This window comes from Cryptomeria japonica, chromosome 11 (genome assembly GCF_030272615.1).
Source record: "Cryptomeria japonica chromosome 11, Sugi_1.0, whole genome shotgun sequence".
In the NCBI taxonomy this organism is placed as follows: domain Eukaryota; kingdom Viridiplantae; phylum Streptophyta; class Pinopsida; order Cupressales; family Cupressaceae; genus Cryptomeria; species Cryptomeria japonica.
In genome coordinates this window covers 76,123,978-76,143,604 of record NC_081415.1, presented here as the reverse complement: position 1 = coordinate 76,143,604, position 19,627 = coordinate 76,123,978, and the positions used below count along the sequence as shown (strand labels likewise).

The 19,627-nt window shown below is 33.6% G+C and overlaps 1 protein-coding gene across 1 annotated transcript; it reads left to right on the top strand.

The window, feature by feature from the left end:
- The first annotated feature begins 2,058 nt into the window (after positions 1-2,058).
- On the top strand, positions 2,059-4,470 carry LOC131860040 (receptor-like protein 7). Its single transcript, XM_059214392.1, has one exon. It carries the CDS (start codon positions 2,059-2,061, stop codon positions 4,468-4,470), a length of 2,412 nt encoding a protein of 803 aa, XP_059070375.1.
- The last annotated feature ends 15,157 nt before the right edge of the window (positions 4,471-19,627 follow it).

The following is a 19,627-nucleotide window of genomic DNA, read 5'->3' as shown; positions in this document are numbered from 1 at the left end:
AGTTATATTTTATTGATGCATTCATAGTTCAATTATTAATACTCATGATCAACACTAACAACTTTAAAGTCACAATAACTATTGCTATAACATTAAAAAATATTGGATATTAAATCAACAACTATAAGAACATGCTTGATTATTGAATCCTATTTTCTAGTTATGTATGTCATTGAATGACAACAAGCAACAAAATATTATAAGAATGGGAAATGTTTGAATTGTGAACATAGATGCAGAAATATGTGTATCTAATATGTTTGTAGGAATTCCAAAATGAAGACAAAAAAAAGGGCTTTGGAAAAATCTCAAAATGATGTTAAAATTGATTTCTAATGGTGAAAAAGGTGCCATGAAAGACAATAAGTTGACAAATGTTTTGAGATTGTAGAAAGCATGTTTATAATGGTGGACATATAAATACAAGGTTATAGCATACAAGGGTAAGAATAGAGTCCCTAATGTATAATACAAGACCTCTCTAAGAATTCTCAAATAATGGGAAGATTTAGAAACTTATAAGTTTTTTTTTTTTTTTTTAAATGGAAGAATAATGCCTTGATTTGTAATTACATATCTATAAGAGTTTCAAACGATAGGTGAAGCTTGGAAACTCTTTGAAACTTGGTACACATGAAGGAATCATATGAACACAACAAAAACATATTAAATAAATAAATATTACAAGCTAGCGATAAATAAACATAAACCCCATTAACAATTAATCATGAAATAAAGATCTTGATAATCTTGCTGAGGGAGGAAAAGCTTATTCAACTCATGCATTACATGCCAACAAATTTAATCAAATTAGACAAAGAACTAAAGAACTAATGAGAGATATTCTTAAGACAAGTCACCCACAATCATTCACTTCTCCAATCTAAGTATGGAAAAATTTGAAATAGATAACGAGTTAGGATGACCAAAGGCAGCATTTAGAGTGAAAGGGAAGCAACTTTGTAACTAATTTCATTAGTAAAATTTGTCAAGTTCAAGAATTCAAGCTTGAGAATGCTAGTTGGATTAAATAATCAAGAGAAGAGTTGCCAAATGAGATAGAAATGAGCTTAATATGTATGTAGATTAAAGAATAAGGTGCTACACAATTTTCTACATAACAGGGATATTAAGGTAAAATATATATATATTTTTGTTCTTTTATATTATACAAAGCTATTTTTTAAAACATAAACATAATATCAAAATCACTGCAGTGATCATTAAACCATTGTGTTAAATGGAACTATTAAGATGATTGTTAAAGTCTTCACAATAGTTATGAAGTCATTGCAACAATTCATAACATCTACTTTTTAAAATAGTATTGCTATCAAAATTGATGTGAACATAATTTTTTGTGCAAAATCATGTTGTAGACATGTAAATGATAACGAGTTTGAGAGAGGGACAACTGAAGAATGGTAAGTTTAATGGCACATTGACAGAGGGACAACTAAGGCTTGGTATTTTCTTTTTGGATATCTCAGAAATGTCCCTGCGACTCTTGCAAGGTGAGACTAATCTTATAAATCGCACGATAACACACATACCCCACCTGAATTCGACTGAATAAACTGACTCTATTCAGCCTGAACGAAGTTTGAACCTGCATTGGTTGTCTGTGTCTTTCAGCCAACTATACCGAGGGGCTAATGAGGCTTGATAGGCTAAGACTGCAGAGTAATCTAAAGACATGACAAAAGGGGGGATTAGCCCGGTCTATCTTGACTGTAATATTTATCTTGTACTAGTTCAACCGACACAACGTGGTGCATAGAAAAACAGCTGCAAGTCCGTATCATGATGTAAATACATGCATACGTGTTGAATGCACCCTTGTCGTTTTCAGTGGGCGGTGCATGTACGTTGATTTAGTCACGGGAAACTTTTTTCACGCGGTAACGTAATTCGAGCTTAAAATAGGCCGTGTTTTGCAAGGCTTTCCTGCACTTTCAGCTACGTCATGACTCTCATTTCTGCTATTTAATATGCTCTGCTCTCACAACACGATATACGCATTTTCTTTCCAATCGTCTACAACATATCATTCCTGCAATGGCGTTGGCTATAGTTAAGTTCGCTACTAGTACTGTGTTTTTAATCGTCCTCTTTGCCAGCACATATATCTGTTTATGCAGGTGTCCTCCGCAGGAATATGAAGCTCTTCTATCCTTCAACATCACCTTAACTTTCCCCGCGGGCTATGGCTATGAATGGGCGAATGGAACAGACTGCTGCGAGTGGTATGGCATAGAATGCGACGAGCACAAGAACCATGTGGTGGAGATAAGGTGGATGCCAGATCGAAATGGCTATGGTGCACAAGGAGGAATCATGTCTGACAACCTCTGCAAATTTCCTTCTCTTACAGGAATAGTGATATCGGACGTGGGATTGATAGGTAATCTTCCTTCATGCTTGGGAAATCTCCATTTTCTTGAGGATATAATTATAGAGTACAATGAGTTGGGTGGGGTAATACCCCTTAGCGTTTGTATGCTCACAAATCTCAGTTACATTAGTCTTTTAGGGAATCAACTGAGTGGAAGCCTGCCATCTTGTTTGAACAATCTTTCTTCTTTGAGATCTCTCGAAATTTCAGACAATCGATTGAGTGGCCAAATTCCATATACATGGGGCAATCTCCCTTTGCTTGAGTTCTTGGATGTTTCCTTCAACCAATTGAGCGGGACTCTTCCGTTGTCATTTGCAGGGCTGTCCTCCCTTACTGACCTCTATGCCCGTGGAAATAGATTTAATGAGAGTGCCCCTTCTTGGGGCTTACCATCCTCTATTAAACGTCTCTCTTTCTCATTAAACCATGAGCTCACAATTTCAGAGAAATTTTTCCGTAACCTTACCAATTTATGGCGTTTATCTCTATCCAATAGCACACTAAATATTAGTACATCGTGGATTCCCAACTTCCAGCTCTCTGAGTTAGAACTTGTGTCATGTCAGATGGACGGTCAAATTCCACCATGGATTTCAACTCAATTCTCGTTGTATTCCTTGACATTAGCTGACAACGGTCTTGTTGGAGAAATTCCCTCTTGGCTATGGGCCATGGCTGCTTCCTTTGATGAACTAAATATCTCACAGAACCATCTGCATGGGTCCCTTTTTCCAAATGGTCCGAATTCTCGGATAGGAATCTTGGATGTGTCTAGCAATGCATTAAGTGGAAATATACCTTCCGAGTGGCCAGCTCTAACAAAACTAATTGAGGGGCCTCCTCTTCAATTGATGCTCAATGATAATTTGTTTACCGGTAACATTCCTCCAAGCTTGTGCAATTCGTCTCTATGGTTACAGTTACATCTTGAAAATAACATGTTGGATGGAATGATTCCTTGGTGTTTAATTGAGGATGGATCACGCATTTATGACTTAAATTTAGGAGGTAATAGTCTTGAGGGAAGCATGCCCCAAGGGTTAATCTTCTCGTCTAGCATTGAGTACTTGGTACTTAAAAATAATCAGCTCAGCGGAATCTTCGCTCCCTCATTTACCAATTATACAGTTTTGCAACTACTTGATATTGGGCACAACAAATTCTCCGGACATCTTCCAAAGTCAATTGGGAATATTTCATCTCTTCAAGTGCTGGTGATGAACGACAATCAGTTCAGGGGTAACATTCTTTCAGAACTTGGCGACCTGAAGCAGCTCCAGATCCTAGACCTTTCGTCCAACAGCTTATCAGGCTCTATTCCACACAATATTGTATTTTTACGCGCAATGGCTGCAGCAATAGAGGATGGCTATGTTTTGCAGAGTAGTCTGCCATATGAGGGTGGTAATAGGCGTACCTCCTCTCTTGGTGGACTGGGTATGGCCTCCAAAGGTACAGAACTATACTACACATATATTCTTTCCACACTCACTAGCATAGATCTCTCCAACAATCAATTGACTGGAGATGTTCCTCTTGACCTTGGAAAGTTGAAGGGGTTGAGGTTTCTGAATCTATCCATGAACAGTCTTAATGGAATTATTCCACATAGTTTGGGGGATATGAGTCAACTTGAATCGTTGGACCTTTCTTCAAACAAGCTTTCAAGTAATATTCCTTCAGAGCTTCAATCTTTGAGCTATTTGGCATATTTGAATTTGTCCAACAACAACCTCTCAGGTAACATACCTCAAGGAGGACAAATGATCACATTTGAAAATACATCATATGCTGGAAATCCAAATTTGCAGGGATGCCCACTTCCAAAGAACTGCAATTGGCCCAAATTTGCACCTCCTCGTCCTGTGAGCTCTCCTGAAAATAAAGATGACGAGGAGAGAGAGCAAATACCGTGGTATCAAATTGGACTAGGATGGTCATATGGAGCAGGATTTTTGAGTATAGTAGTGTTGTTGCTTTTAGTCAGAGACAGCTGGAGAAAGAAATACTTCAAGGGGGTTGATGATATTTTAAAGTTTCTGTTTTCTTTCGTGCGTAATAGGAGATTATGAATGCTAAAAAGAAAACATTTGATTTTTTGTGCCTTTTTTGCGGTAAGCTGACTATATTCTGTATAGTTTAGCTTAAAATTCGGAATAGAAAAATTGTGTCATGCTTATATAGATATGATTATATCTACTATTCCATATTTTCGTTTCCAATGTTTGATGTAATAAATCGATAATATTTGCTTGTTCAAATTTTTAAGATTTGTGTATCCATGAGAATTCCCATTGAGTTTTGTGCTCTTATGATTGTTTTTTCTCTTTTTAGAGAGAATGGTTTTATACTAATGTGATATCTTTAAAGAAAACTCCCAATTACAACTGAAAATTTGTGAACTAATTGATAACATCCAAGAACTGTAATCCACAATGATAAAGAAGCGCAACTTTGTAAAGAATGAGATGGATGCACAACCATCAGAAAGACAAACAGATCATAACTCCAAAGCAGATAAATTCCAATTAAGTTAGAATGTGATCCTATGTAATTTTAAATTTAGAATAATATGTAAGTGTCCATAATTAGTAAGTGTCATTTTTTATGTTTCATTAATCTACATGATTTGTGAGCTTGTTTATATGAAGACACTAGTCAATTGAATTGAAATAGTCAGGTTTAAGAAACTTTGTAAACTACTTATCGTGTGAATAATTTGTGAGACTACAGAGTGCCGATAAGGAGAACCTCATGTTGTTCCATAAACACCTGTTTTCACCTTCAACTTGAAAACTAAAAATGGGTAATCCCGATTGAATTTATGAAACGAGCAAATATCTTTGTTTCTTCTTTCTAAGAAGCGTACTAACACATAAGAACAACTTGCCTACTTCATCAAGTTCGGGATGGCTTTAATCATCAGTCAATCAATCGAGCTTGTTTGATTCTTCAGACATTTTGGCCTCATATTTTGCAAAATCTACAAGGTCCTTCTCATTAAAAAATTATAGATCACCAATATTATCTAAATACAACTAGTCTTCTGGTTCACCTGACTGATCTGAAAACGTTAGACAACCAGTTTCATACGAATCAAAAAGTTCTTAGGAATCTGAAGCTATGTCAAAATCTGTCTTTGAAACACGATTAGTTTCAGTTCCACGGTAGTTAGAAAGATTTGTTGTCTCTCTTACATGTTTAACCACATCCTCCTTGCACTCAAAAAAATATCCTGTGTACGTAACCCCCATTTCTGCTACATGTTCTTCAACATTTCTCCGATTCTTTAATATCTATTTACCAGTTTGAGTCTTCTAACCTCTAGTTCATTTTCTAGTGTGATATGAAAATTCTGTTGGATAAGTGACATTCTGTGTAATGCCCCGTTAATGAACCCCAAGGACTAACAACTAACAAACTAAAATAACAGCAATAAATTTTTATTTTTATTTTGAAACATACCATAATACATTATATCATTTAACACATAATACAAATAACTATTACAATGCACAAGCAGAAGATAACTTGCATTGAAAAACTATATTATTTATGGGTTCCCTAGCATCGCTACTATGCAACGCATCTAAACATAAACTAAAATACATAAATCATTATTGAATTAACTATAACATTACATAACATAAATAATATCTACATCTGCAACTATGTTCATTTAAGCACCAAACTAAATGTTCATGTGATAATCTTTCAATATGAAATAAGATAGGACATACAATCACATATGAGTGGTTGGTACCAACACTAAAATGCCTAAACAATATTCTATCATTACAATAAATATTAATAACATCAATCTAACTTATATAAACCTCCTTATTGAGTGTTCAAGAATAAATAACAATACAGTCACAATGTTTCTCAATTATAAATAACATATATACTAATTATAATTATTGAATAACTTGCAACTTGAATGAAAAAGGTACTAGAATGTAGAAGACAAGATCTTTTTCAAATGCACACAAACAAGTAACCAGTCCCTAATGGAGGCTAGCAACAACCACTCGACAATGTGGAACTCTTAGGTCCACCCCACCATGCTCAAAAGATAGACATAGAGCCCCAAACACAGAAGCAGACAAGGAGGGGAAACAAGGTCTACACTCAAGTGCAACACCAACATGTATGGAAAAATATAGTAAAAACAAGTATAAAAGACATACAAGAACAAGTATGAAACATGACAAGGATCCACCAGAGTCTTCTATTCACAACCACACAAGATAGGATACTAGAGTATAAAAAGGACATAGTGTCATTGCACAACACCAAGAGATAGCTCATATACAACCAAATATTCCTTTCATGAAGACAAGGAGATTCAATTATGTCAAATCCAATGCCCCTTGCATGGCCAGGCCTTCCTACTCCCATCCTTAGTTTGTACAAGCACTCAAGGCCATGGAAAATCAGCATATTATCTTATTAATGTGTTATACCCTAGTTCATTAATTAGCTTATCACTTGATTAAGAAACTCTCCAATGAGTTACCTTAGCAGCCTATTTAGGGTCTTGACCTCCATTGAGAGCCACTCTCCCTTTATGCATCTAGTTACCCATATCCTTAGTTTCAATTCAGAGAATCATAAAAGCACTAAAATACATACATCTCATAATAGATATCCATGAATCCAGTTTCAAAATATTGAAAACATAATCATATTTATGATTTTACAAGACCCTAACACAAAGGGGTCAACCTTGAAACAACATATGAATGCAAAATTAACTGATTTCTTCCACAAAATGGCATATCAATGGGCATATGATCACCTTATCCTTCAAAATTTGATTAATCAAACCCCAAAAAAGAAAACTGATAGAGTGTAGGACCTAATTAAGCTTTTGGGATGACCCAAGAACCAAAACAAGACCAATCAACAATGTTGCACATTTGATCTAATTTACTACTTAGTTGTCCCTCTTTCCTACACACTCTCCAACTAGAATTATACACTTATAGCCTTGAACTATGCACATGCAAGATAGAGTTGTACAGTTATTTTGACTTTCAATTGGGCAATGTGATGTCTTAGGAGGAAAAATCAGTGAAAAACCCATTTAAGGAGTTCCTAATCATCTCATAGAAAGTTAACCAAATCATCCTCAAAGCCCATATACAAAAATTAAAAACAAAACTTTCATGATAAAACCTACTTTAATCATTGAAAACAAGAGCAATTATAATAAAAACTTATCAAGTTTCACATTAATATTGAATACACATTCCAGGAATGATATAAAAGACATCAAATAAACATAATTTATTTTCAAAACATGATAAATTCTAAGATACATAAGGAAAATGAAGAACCCTACCTCGAAATTGAAGATCAAGGGAAGAAAGAGAAACTTTCATACCAAAAGTTCCAGCGAAAAGTCTTTCAAAATCAACAAAAAATTCAACAACAACCCACTCCAAAACTAGGAATAATCTTCCCAAGAATCAAAGCCACGTATTGCACTCAAACTCCATTTAAAACCCTTCAAAACTCTCCTCCAAAAGAATTGCAGCAAAAAAATAAAACCCCAAAAGATCCAAAATCCAACCATAAAAATCCTTCCCAAACATGTATGGGAAGAGAAACCAGTCCAACAAACCAATAACCAGAAATATTAACAAATCAACAATTATTTAATAAATACTTCAATCGATAAATCACTAAAATATAATAACTCTCAACATATAATCATATATTTATTTATATTATATTTAATTATTCACCCCAACAAACATAAATGTGTATTCACTTTAATTTAGTGCCCCCACAAATAAATATAAATATATGAACTAAAATCAGAGCATAATAGAAATCATAAATATATAATTATATCACTTAAAAATAATATATCCTAAAATAATAGCATAAATATTATTAAATATCACTTCAAGTTGAATTTTGACGAGTCTTCTTGTGGTAACCTGGTTTGGGTGGGAGGGGGTGGCATGATCAGAAACTCACATGGTGGTATAATCCTTTCCTACAAAGTGAACCTTGGTGTTAAATCTTCCAACATAGTTGAAGTGTTGTGATGTTTCATAGGTTAGTTGCTGCCAAGGATAAGGGTTTGAGAAAAATAATTGTTGAAGGTGATTCTTACAATATAATTATGATGCTCAATGAGGTACTGAGCAGGACTAGAAGATAGCTTATTTCATCGACAAGTGTCACACCCTCCTTTCTACTCTTAGTGATGTTATATTTTGCGAAAAAAGACATGAGAGAAATAGGGTGGCGAACAAGCTTGCAAGGCTTGGAGTAATGGTTAACAATTTTAAAGTTTGGTCTCACATTCATAAAAACTTGATTGTGGCTCATGCCATTATATCAAATGAATTATCCATTACTGATGTATAACACCAAGATTAACTTTTAGGACTTTCAATTCTTTCCTTATCCCTTCCTTTCTAGATAAGGCGAAATGATTTTAATATTGTTGGTACCTTTCACTATTTCCATCAAACTTGTTGCTTTCTCAATCTAACTTCTGAGTTTTTAGAGATTGGATGTGATTTGAACTGGGTGGAACTTGTTGAATGCTCTAAATTCAAAAATAATGGTGAGCTCTGGAGTAAGGTGATTCAAGGCAATTTGGACTCCTATTTGGAGGGGATGACCAACCATGGTCCTAAACTTTCCACATCCTTTGTTCAAGCTTGGGATAATGGCATTGTTAAGATAGCGAGTGTAGCCTTTGTGGTTTTTGGGGAGACCATTGCAAAAGTGACTAGTTTGGCCCTCAATGACACCTGCTTTCCTAAAAATCCCAAGGGGAGTTATAAGGGAGATTTTGATCATTTCTTGAAATAGAGGAAGGGGTTTCCAGACTCCAAAGTAGATAGGATAGAGAAGAGCTTCTTAGTGTCTGGAAGGAGGTTTCCTTTCTTCTCGTGAATTAATTCACTCTAGATTGTAGAAAAAGGAGATTTCACCTTCAACTCTTTCCTATGTTGTTCACCACCTTTGCCATTAGGTAAGAATGAAATTTCCCTATTGGGTCTTGTCCTCTTTATCACAATCTATTTCTAAGTCTGAAGGGTAAAACCCCCCTTCACTAGGGTATCATTCATAGGTTATATAATTTGGACATTTGGCGCTATTTCAGTCTTGTGGGATAAAAACTATTGAAATCGAGTCCACTCATGACCCTCACTTATACGTTGATCACATTTTCACCTCCTCCAACTCTAGTGAAGTGTCTCATTCAAGTTCCAAAATTCCCATAAGAAAGAACCTTGCCTATATGGCCAAAATTAAAGCTATTGTTGCTTCTAAAAAATACCTTTGATGTGGAAACCCAAATTGAGGTGCACATGGATGTGGTGATTTCAAGGACTCGGGTTTTAATTCTATTTACTCTGATGAATCGAATTCCTTTGAAACTAAGAGCTTGGATTGGTCCCTTGTCACTAATGTGAATGTTGATACTAATCGTAGCCTTCCCCCCGCAAGACCTACCCCCTATGAAAATACCAAGCCCCTGAGCTTGATTATGTTTCTCAACAAAAGTGAAGGACTTGCATGATTATGTGCAAAGGTAGGATGATTGATCTAAATGGTTATTTGGGCACATGAATGTTGCAATAAGGAAAATGAATCGACTAGACATAACGGTTGAGGCTGAAGCTAGGGCTAATACCTAGTTGGAGGATGTTGATGTTGACAAAGTGTGAGGATTTTCCAATGACTTTTTTAGCCTCACAAAGAACCGGGCCAATGTGAATGGGAAGATTGAATATTTGGACAACAAGCGCAAGATGACTAGGACCAAAATCAAGGTGGAAGAAATTAAGTGATCCTAGGAGGTCCACAAATGAAAATTGAGAAGCCTAATTTCACTTGCATGAATGCAGCCAATATGCATAATGCCTCCCTGCAAGATTACATAACATCTAGGGTGAAATGAGTGGAAAAAGGAAGAAGAAATATAAACACATAGAGGCCCTAATTAAGGGTTCAGGATCGAGGGAGTCCCTAGTTCAAGCCACCCTTGATTCCACCTTGGTGTCTGTTGGCTTTGGGATTAGTTCTTGCAAAAGACTGTCATTTTCAAATAAAGCGAAATGATTATTCCAAGATTGGCAGGATAAAAACTCTCCCAAGTAGTTGGCCATCTTCTTGTTCCTTTCATGGGTGGCTGTTCTGTTATTTTTTGCTTCTCAGTATTTTTTTGTTTGTGTTGGTTTTCTAGGTTTTTTGTTGGATTTTGGGTTTCCCTCCTAGATTTTTGTTCAGTTTTAGTGAGGATGTTTTTTTCATTGTGCATCCCTCATGTGCTCTAGGTGTTGCTATGTAGATATACAATGGCACACACCTATCTCACTTTTATTAGTCAAAATATTAAATATAACTTAATAAAATATATCATAAATAACCATAAATATAACCATAATATATACATAAAATCTACTTCCTTTGCATGTGAAGATTCTGACAAAATCCTGGAATATTTTGGATATTAGCAAATTTGTCTAACAGCTAATATTGTTAATATTAAAGTCTTTTTCTGGTAGGAGAATGTTATAATAAATATTCACATGAAGGTAGCATGATATCATGTTGACTTCAGCACTACAAACACATGCACGGGCTCCTCATTGAATCCTTCAAACCTTAAAAAATTGTAGTTGATTATTTACTAATAACTTGAGCAGACAAGCTCAAAATTGGGAAAACCATATATCATCAAAAATTTGGTTATGGAACCGGTCTAAAATTGTACATAGGTTGCTTTGTATTCACTAATTTCAAATTTTTTCCTTTCAATAATTTCAGTTTTTTTCCTTTCTTAATTTTTTTATTTCTCAACTTATACAAGTGCAAAAGGGTTCATTTTTCTTATTGTGGGAGGGGGCTTAGAGTGATCATCTTTCATATTCCTATATTTCCCTAGCCCTAGCCTAATTTGAAAATGAAAATCCAATGTCAGAACCCTATGTTGATATACTCACACCCTATAACTATCATAGCTACAAGACAAAGTTGACCATATTTCTTAGGTTAAGGGGTTTATGGTATTATTTAGATGAGAGCCAACCCAATTTGACTCATAAATTTGAGATCATTCAATGTAGGGATAAGATGGGTAAGGATATGTGTTTGATTGGCCTACATGTTTTAGAAAGTCTCTAGTTTCATATCGATTCCTAGACAACTCCTTGGGCTATGTGGCTCAAATTTGAGAAAATTTTTGGCCGTATTAATGAGTTTCATGAACTTCATCTTGAGACATATTTGACATCATTGGTACCTAATTAATTTCCTTTTATTAAGGACTTTTTTTTAGAAGTTCAAATCCATCATATTACAGTTGCAAGGTTATGGCAAGGAAAAGTTTGACAAGGAGTGCATCTTCCTGATTTTGTCTAAGCTTTCAGGCCAATTTTAGTTATTTTCTTCTTCTTCCTATTCCACTATGGATTCTTTGGGTATCAGATTAACTATGGCTTTATTTTTGGTGTTTTGTGAGTGCCTAACATGGGAGTAGGTCAAGCTATCATAGCTTTATTTAGTTTTTAGTTCCAAATCTAAGACCTTGGTTGCTCAAACTCCTACATCTATAAAGAAACAAAAGAAGTTTTAAAGAATAGAGGTACATAGTCTACTAAGCTTCCTCCAGCTTCAAAGTCACATGCACATGATTCATGTTCTTTCACCTCTTACAAGAGGTCTTTATGAAACATGAAAAAGCCTAAGTGTACTTATTGCAAAAGACATGACGAGCATTAGTGTTATGCAAAGTAGATTGATGAGCTGAAATAACTTCTATGGAAGAATAATATCTAACTGCCTTCATCTAGTGCATCCTCTTTCACCACTTCAAGACCTAGACATTTTGGGTTTTCATCTATGGCATGTGGTGAAGATAAGATGAAGGGTCGTGATCTTTAGTCCTCTAGGTGGCCTCTTGATTGAGGAGCCTGATATCATATGGCATCAACAAAGGATATGTTCTCTTTTGTTGAACATCATTCTTTTTCAAATATTTTGATGGGTAATAAAACTTAAATGTGTGTTAATGAAAATGGTTCTATTGAGTTTGATGGTGGCACACTCAATAATGTTCTTTATGTCCCTGCATTATCCGTCAATCTCTCTTCCATTTACCATATTGCTCATAACCTAGTATAGGCAAAACAATTGAGTTCACCCCTGATTCAATGCTCATCACATATCTGCATAGTATAGAACTTGTTGTTGTTGGCAGTGTCGATCATGTGTCAAGGTTGCATGAGTTTTCACATTTTGCTCCTATTGATCATGCAGTTTCATTGACTAGTCCTACCTCTCATGCATCGAGAGGACGAAAAATTTGAGGAGAGGTTTGGTCACTGAATATATACGTGTGCTTCAATCATCCATTGTCGTTCCTAATACTAGTTTTTATTCTCATCCACCTCCTCTAACTCCAAAGATATTTTTAGTTCAGTGGGTTGATTATTCCCTTTAGTTTTAGCAAAGTGGAATGAGTACTTGCTAAATATTGTATCTCTGTTTCATGCATCACACACTCTAGATATTAAGGACATGATTGAGGATATTTCAATCCTCTTTGATGGTAGTTTGAGCATTTGTGCCGTTCCATTTTCAGTGCATTTAGAGGTTTTTCATTAGGTATCTTCATGATTGTTTGGATTTACTTTAGTTGATTTGGTATTTTATTAATTCAGATACTTGGATAGTTGAGTAGCCTTCAATGACACACATCATGAGACTATTCCTTCCATCTTCTTTCATGGATTTTCTTGTGCCTTGGCCACTTGATTTGTTTAATCGAAAGGGGAGGAAATTAGTTTGCCCTTCTTGTATTAACATTCATCCTTGAGCCTTTATATTTAACATTGGAGCTTTGATCTCGTGGGGAATACATTATCTCTTTTTTTCGCTCCTATGGGGGAAATTTTGATTGTACTTATGTGACCGATTTAATACATGGGGGGGACATCTTGAGTCCTTCATTCTTGTCATGCATACTTTTCATTTCATTTTCTCTCTTTTGGAGAGGATTTTTGTCCCACTATGTTTTCTCCTTTTTCTATGCTTGTGAGAGTTGCATTGGTGTGAGCTACATTTCTTTGAATTGGTTTATACATGAGTACCTAAGCAGGCTTGGTTGGAGGGTGTTGGACTATTTAAGAAAATTATATAATTATTTATTAATTAGGTCCTCTGATTATGTTTTCACATAAGTTGACTTAAATGAATGTTTAAATAGAAGTTAAGACCTAGTTGACATATTTGCAAATAAATATTACTTCCCTACCATTTACATTAAAAGCAATTTTTACCTCTACACATATTCAAAAAATGTAGCTCATATTTCTCTACTTACGCGTTAATTCATATTGACCTATAAACAATTTCATAGCTATGACACAAAAACATATAGATTTAATATCAATAATAAATCAAGACATTCATTCTTCTATTAAAATTACCTCATTTTATAAATCACCTATCCCTCAAAACTATTTATCGTGTATACATATTAAAAAGTAAGATTGTTCCATTGTCAAAAGAAGCCATCAAATCAAATATCATCTCCCATCTAAATATGAAATTGGAGCAAGCATTGACTGGTTTTATTGTCGTACAAGGCAAACAAAAAACTTAGTCGATTTTGAACTTGGTCGGTATTTTTGCGCGTTGAGAGTCTCCATCTCAAAGACGTGTCACACGCTATTTTAAAAGTCGCCAGAGAAAAGAGGCATTTGAACTAGTCGCAAAGAAAAGTAAAACGATAAAGACGATGGAGGATTGAATAAATTGTCTCTACCATCATTTTCTATTAACATTTCAACCTAAATTCATTTAATGGGATGTGATAGTGTGTTGAATTTACGTATTGGCAACGTTAACATGGGGTTTTATTTTCATTTCACATTTTATTTATGTTATTCTAATATAAAGGAGATGAAATTTGAAAATTGTGAAAGGTGATGTGATAGGGTGTGGCAATGTTCACATATAGGTGAAACAATCTGATTAAAATGAAAGAAGGTAGGGATTTATTTTCATTTCATATTTTATTTATGTTATTCTAATGTAAAGGAGATGAAATTTGAAAATTTTGAAAGGTGATGTGATAGGGTGTGGAATTTACATATTAGCATCGTTCACATATAGGTGAAACAATCTGATTAAAATGAAACAAGGTAGGGATTTATTTTCATTTCACATTTTATTTATGTTATTCTAATGTAAAAGAGATGAAATTTGAAAATTTTGAAAGGTGTAAAATCAAATATATTCAAATATATGAGATATATTTCATTTTAAAAATTTAAATATTGATGTTAAAGTTAAAGTTAGTTTTCATATTTTATATTTATTATGTTATAAATAAAATAATTATTTTATATTTAATATTTATATGATGACATATTATTAAAAATAATAAATGGTTAAAATTTGAGTGTTTTTATATTTAATTCAAAGAAGTTATCACACATGGTGAAGGTGCATGACAAAATGAATTTACCCAATATCACTTACTACACTTGAACCATCATTACTAGTTCTTTCTACATGCTCTCGATATTTATTGACCTCATTATCATTCTCTTAGGAGGTCTATCACATCATTTTAACGTGTGTCCATTTTTGCGATGCATTCAAGCCTCATATGCAATGCCATGCAAATAACTAAAAAGCTCATTTATAAAGTATTTGAGACATTTGTTCACACTTCATAATATGGCATTACTTTACAAGATGAAACAAAAGGATGAGAGAATCTATCAAAATGACACTACTTTCCCTTTTCTCCAACACACAATACTTTATTTTAGTCTTATATCATTTCAAAGATAAAATCCAATTCCTAAACAAATCGTTCCCTCTTCATATAGACAATATCACTATACTGGCATCGGAAAATGTGTATTTGCAAAATATGTTCTAATTTAATGCTCAACTTGTAACTAGGTATAAGATAATTCTTGTTTTAGTCTATACATTTCAATATTTCCGAGAGGCAATTAATAATAAATTATGATTGTAAGAATACGAATGTTGTGAATTTAGTATCATTTAATTTTAGTTGTTTAATAAAAGAAAAAATGTAGCATGTATTGGTGACGACATTAGTTGATATTATTCTACAATATTTTATAAATATTAGTATTTCACAATTTAGCATTAAACCAATAAATGTAAAACATATTTAGAATCCTAAAAGATACAAATCTTAGGAAAATCGCATAGCATAATCAATCCATTTCCCACATAGCCCCATGAGAGAAAAGTAAGCATGAAAGTTTAAAAAATAATCATATGAAAAGATCAAATACAACACAATATGACATAAGACATACCCTATGAAAACCCTGAAAGAGGAAAAAACCCAACCTCCAAATGCCTTGACCTGCTCAATGTATTATTTAGTAATGAATAATTATGGTACACTTACAAAGCCTCCATGAACACTTGCAAAATATCAAACCTCTCCAACGAATCCTTCATGTTTTTAATTTTGAATGAACACACTCCATGTCATGCTTCACCAATGCAATACTCCAAAGAAGACTTAATATAATTAGATAGCCAAGCCAAAACCCAAACTAGCTAACCTAAACTAGTGAATACTTTCTCACTTTTATATCTACTCAACCTCACACAAATACAACGTGCCTAAAAATGATGAGTCTACAAAACTATTGATTGAGAACATAAAACATATAATCCAATATTACATACAACTTTACAAGTGCCCCCCAAAAAATTTGATGTGGACAAACACATCAACTAGGATGAAGTACACAAAATATTCATTTATTTTACAAAATGAAATTGAAAAATGTTATACAATGTGTACAAAACCTATTCCTAACTTTCTGTGACTTGTTATATACATTGCATAAGGATCAATTAATTAAATACATCAATATAGACATACATGAAACCACAAGAATCTAAATAATGTTCTCATTCTAAGCCATTAAGAGACCTACAACAAAATCAAAATATGTCCACTATCTCAAGAAAGAAACCACATGGATCTCCACAATGCTTCATACTCCATTAAGAGACCTACAAAAACATCAAATATGTATTTTATTAATAATTAAGATGTTCTAATGTGCCTTATATATGATTTATATTTTTGTTTCTTTCTCCTATCTCTTCTCTATTATTTCATTTCTTATTTCCTATTTTCTTCTAGATATATATATTCACACCTTTCTATTGATTCCATGTTGCTAGGATTGTTGTATCATTAGTACATTGCAACCCTTGTACTGTCTATACAACATTTAGGTTATGTAATCAACTTCATGAGGACATGTGTCTTTCCCATCCCACTCTCACAAAATAGTTTTTTTTTTTTTTTTTTACTTTTCTCAAAATGATTATTAGATGCATTTTTTTCATTTAGTGTTTCCATCTATCTTAGAAATTCTATTGAGAAAATGACTATCACCTTCCCTAAGAAAAAAATTCACTTCTTATCATCCACGTTGCCAACTTATGTAACATTTGATCCTATGGCCTCTTCAAGAAGATCTTTGTCTCATAACTTTGGATGCAACTTTTTTGTCTTTTTTATTTCTTTAATGGATTTCCTTACCTCTAATCAACATGACCCCAACCAAACTTGGATCAACAAAATTACTATTCAATGGTGCTCATGTTCCATTCACATGGACACTATAGTATCCATTGTTTAGTGGCATCCTGACTGCATTAGTGCATGGATAGGTTGAATGCATAGATATGCCCTCTTGGTGGATGTATTTTATAGGTCATTCAACATTAGTCGATTACCTTTACTTTGACTAGGGTTGTCTCTCCATTATATTTGAATGATGTTTTCATTCTTATTTGTTTATTATTTTCTATGGGTGATGTGGGGCATTTGATATAAAGAAAGACTGTAACACACCATAGCAGCCCCATAATTACTATTAGGTATGATTATTATTATTTTAAGAGTCATAAGTGTGGTAGGGGAGAGGGTTCAGTAGTTGAGCATTATAATTTTTAACCTATTAAATTCTACATGGTGATTTCAAACCACTCCCAAATTTTCAACAACTTATTTGGCAAGTCCCCAAATTAAAAAAAATTTAGGTCCACATCATCAAATATAAAGCCATATCAACATGCTATTTTTTGAGGTGTCCAAAATGACACCGATTTTTTTTAATTGATAGTTGTAAACTAAGTTATATTGTATTGATGCATTCATGGACATCATGTGGCTTGTTTCTATTTAGATATAAGAAATGCATATCGTTCAATTATTAATACTTGTGATCAACACTAACAACTATAAAGTCACAATTACTATTGCTATAACATTCAAAAATATTGGATATTAAATCAACAACTATAGGAACATGCTTGATTATTGGATCCTATTTTCTAGTTATGTATGTCATTGAATGACAACAAGAAACAAAATATTATAAGAATGGGAAATATTTGCATTGTGAACATAGATGCAAAAATATGTGTATCTAATATGTTTGTAGGCTTTCCAAAATGAAGACAGAAAAAAGGGCTTTGGAAAAATCTCACAATGATGTTAAAATTGATTTCTAATGGTGAAAAAGGTGCCATGAAAGACAATAAGTTGACAAATATTTTGAGATTGTAGAAAGCATGTTTATAATGGTGTACATATAAATACAAGGTTATAGCATACAAGGGTAAGAATAGAGTCCCTAATGTATAATACAAGACCTCTCTAAGAATTCTCAAATAATGGGAAGATTTAGAAACTTACAAGTTTTTTTGTTTTTTTTTAAATGGAAGAATAAAGCCTTGATTTGTAATTACATATCTATAAGAGTTTCAAATGATAGGTGAAGCTTGGAAAATCTTCAAAACTTGGTACACATGAAGGAATCATATGAACACAACAAAAACATATTAAATAAATAAATATTACAAGCTAGTGATAAATAAACATAAACCCCATTAACAATTAATCTCATGAAATAAAGATCTTGACAATCTTGCTGAGGGAGGAAAAGCTTATTCAACTCATGCATTACATGCCAAAAAATTTAGATCAAATTAGACAAAGAACTAAAGAACTAATGAGAGATATTTTAAAGAATAAGTTCTAAAGTACCCCAAGTCACCCACAATCATTCACTTCTCCAATCTAAGTATGGAAAAATTTGAAATAGATAATGAGTTAGGATGACTAAAGTCATGTCAGCATTTAGAGTGAAAGGGAAGCAACTTTGTAACTGATTTCATTAGTAAAATTTGTCAAGTTCAAGAATTCAAGCTTGAGAATGCTAGTTGGATTAAATAATCAAGAGAAGAGTTGCCAAATGAGATAGAAATGAGCTTAATATGTATGTAGATTAAAGAATAAGGTGCTACAAAATTTTCTACATAACAAGAATATTAAGGTGAAATTATTTTTTTTCTTCTTTTTTTTATATTATACAAAGCTATTTTTTAAAATATAAACATAATATCAAAATCATTGCAGTGATCATTAAACCATTGTGTTAAATGGAACTATTAAGATGATTGTTAAAGTCTTCACAATAGTTATGAAGTCATTGCAACAATTCATAACATCTACCTGTTAAAATAGTAATGTTATCAAAATTGATTTGAACATAAATTTTTATGCAAAATCATGTTGTAGACATGTAAATGATAACGAGTTTGAGAGAAGGACAACTAATGAATGGTAAGTTTAATGGTATGATAAGGCACATTGACAGAAGGACAATTAAGGCTTGGTATATTCTTTTTGGGTATCTCAGAAATGTCCCTGCGACTCTTGCAAGGCGAGACTAATCTTATGAACCGCACGATAACCCACATAACCCACCTGAATTCGGCTGGATAAACTGACTCTATTCAGCCAAAACGAAGTTTGAAGCTGCATTGGTTGTCTGTGTCTTTCAATAGTTCAGCCAACTATACCGAGGGGCTAATGAGGCTTGATAGGCTAAGGAAGACTGCAGAGTAATCTAAAGACATGACAAAAGGGGGGATTAGCCCGGTCTGTCTTAAGTGTAATATTTATCTTGCACTAGTTCAACCGACACAACGCGGTGCATAGAAAAACATGCAGTGTAATATGTATGATGTAAATACATGCATACGTGTTGAATGCACCCTTGTCGTTTTCAGTGGGCGGTTGATTTAGTCACGGGAAACTTTTTTCACGCGGTAACGTAATTCGAGCTCAAAATAGGCCGTGTTTTGCAAGGCTTTCCTGCA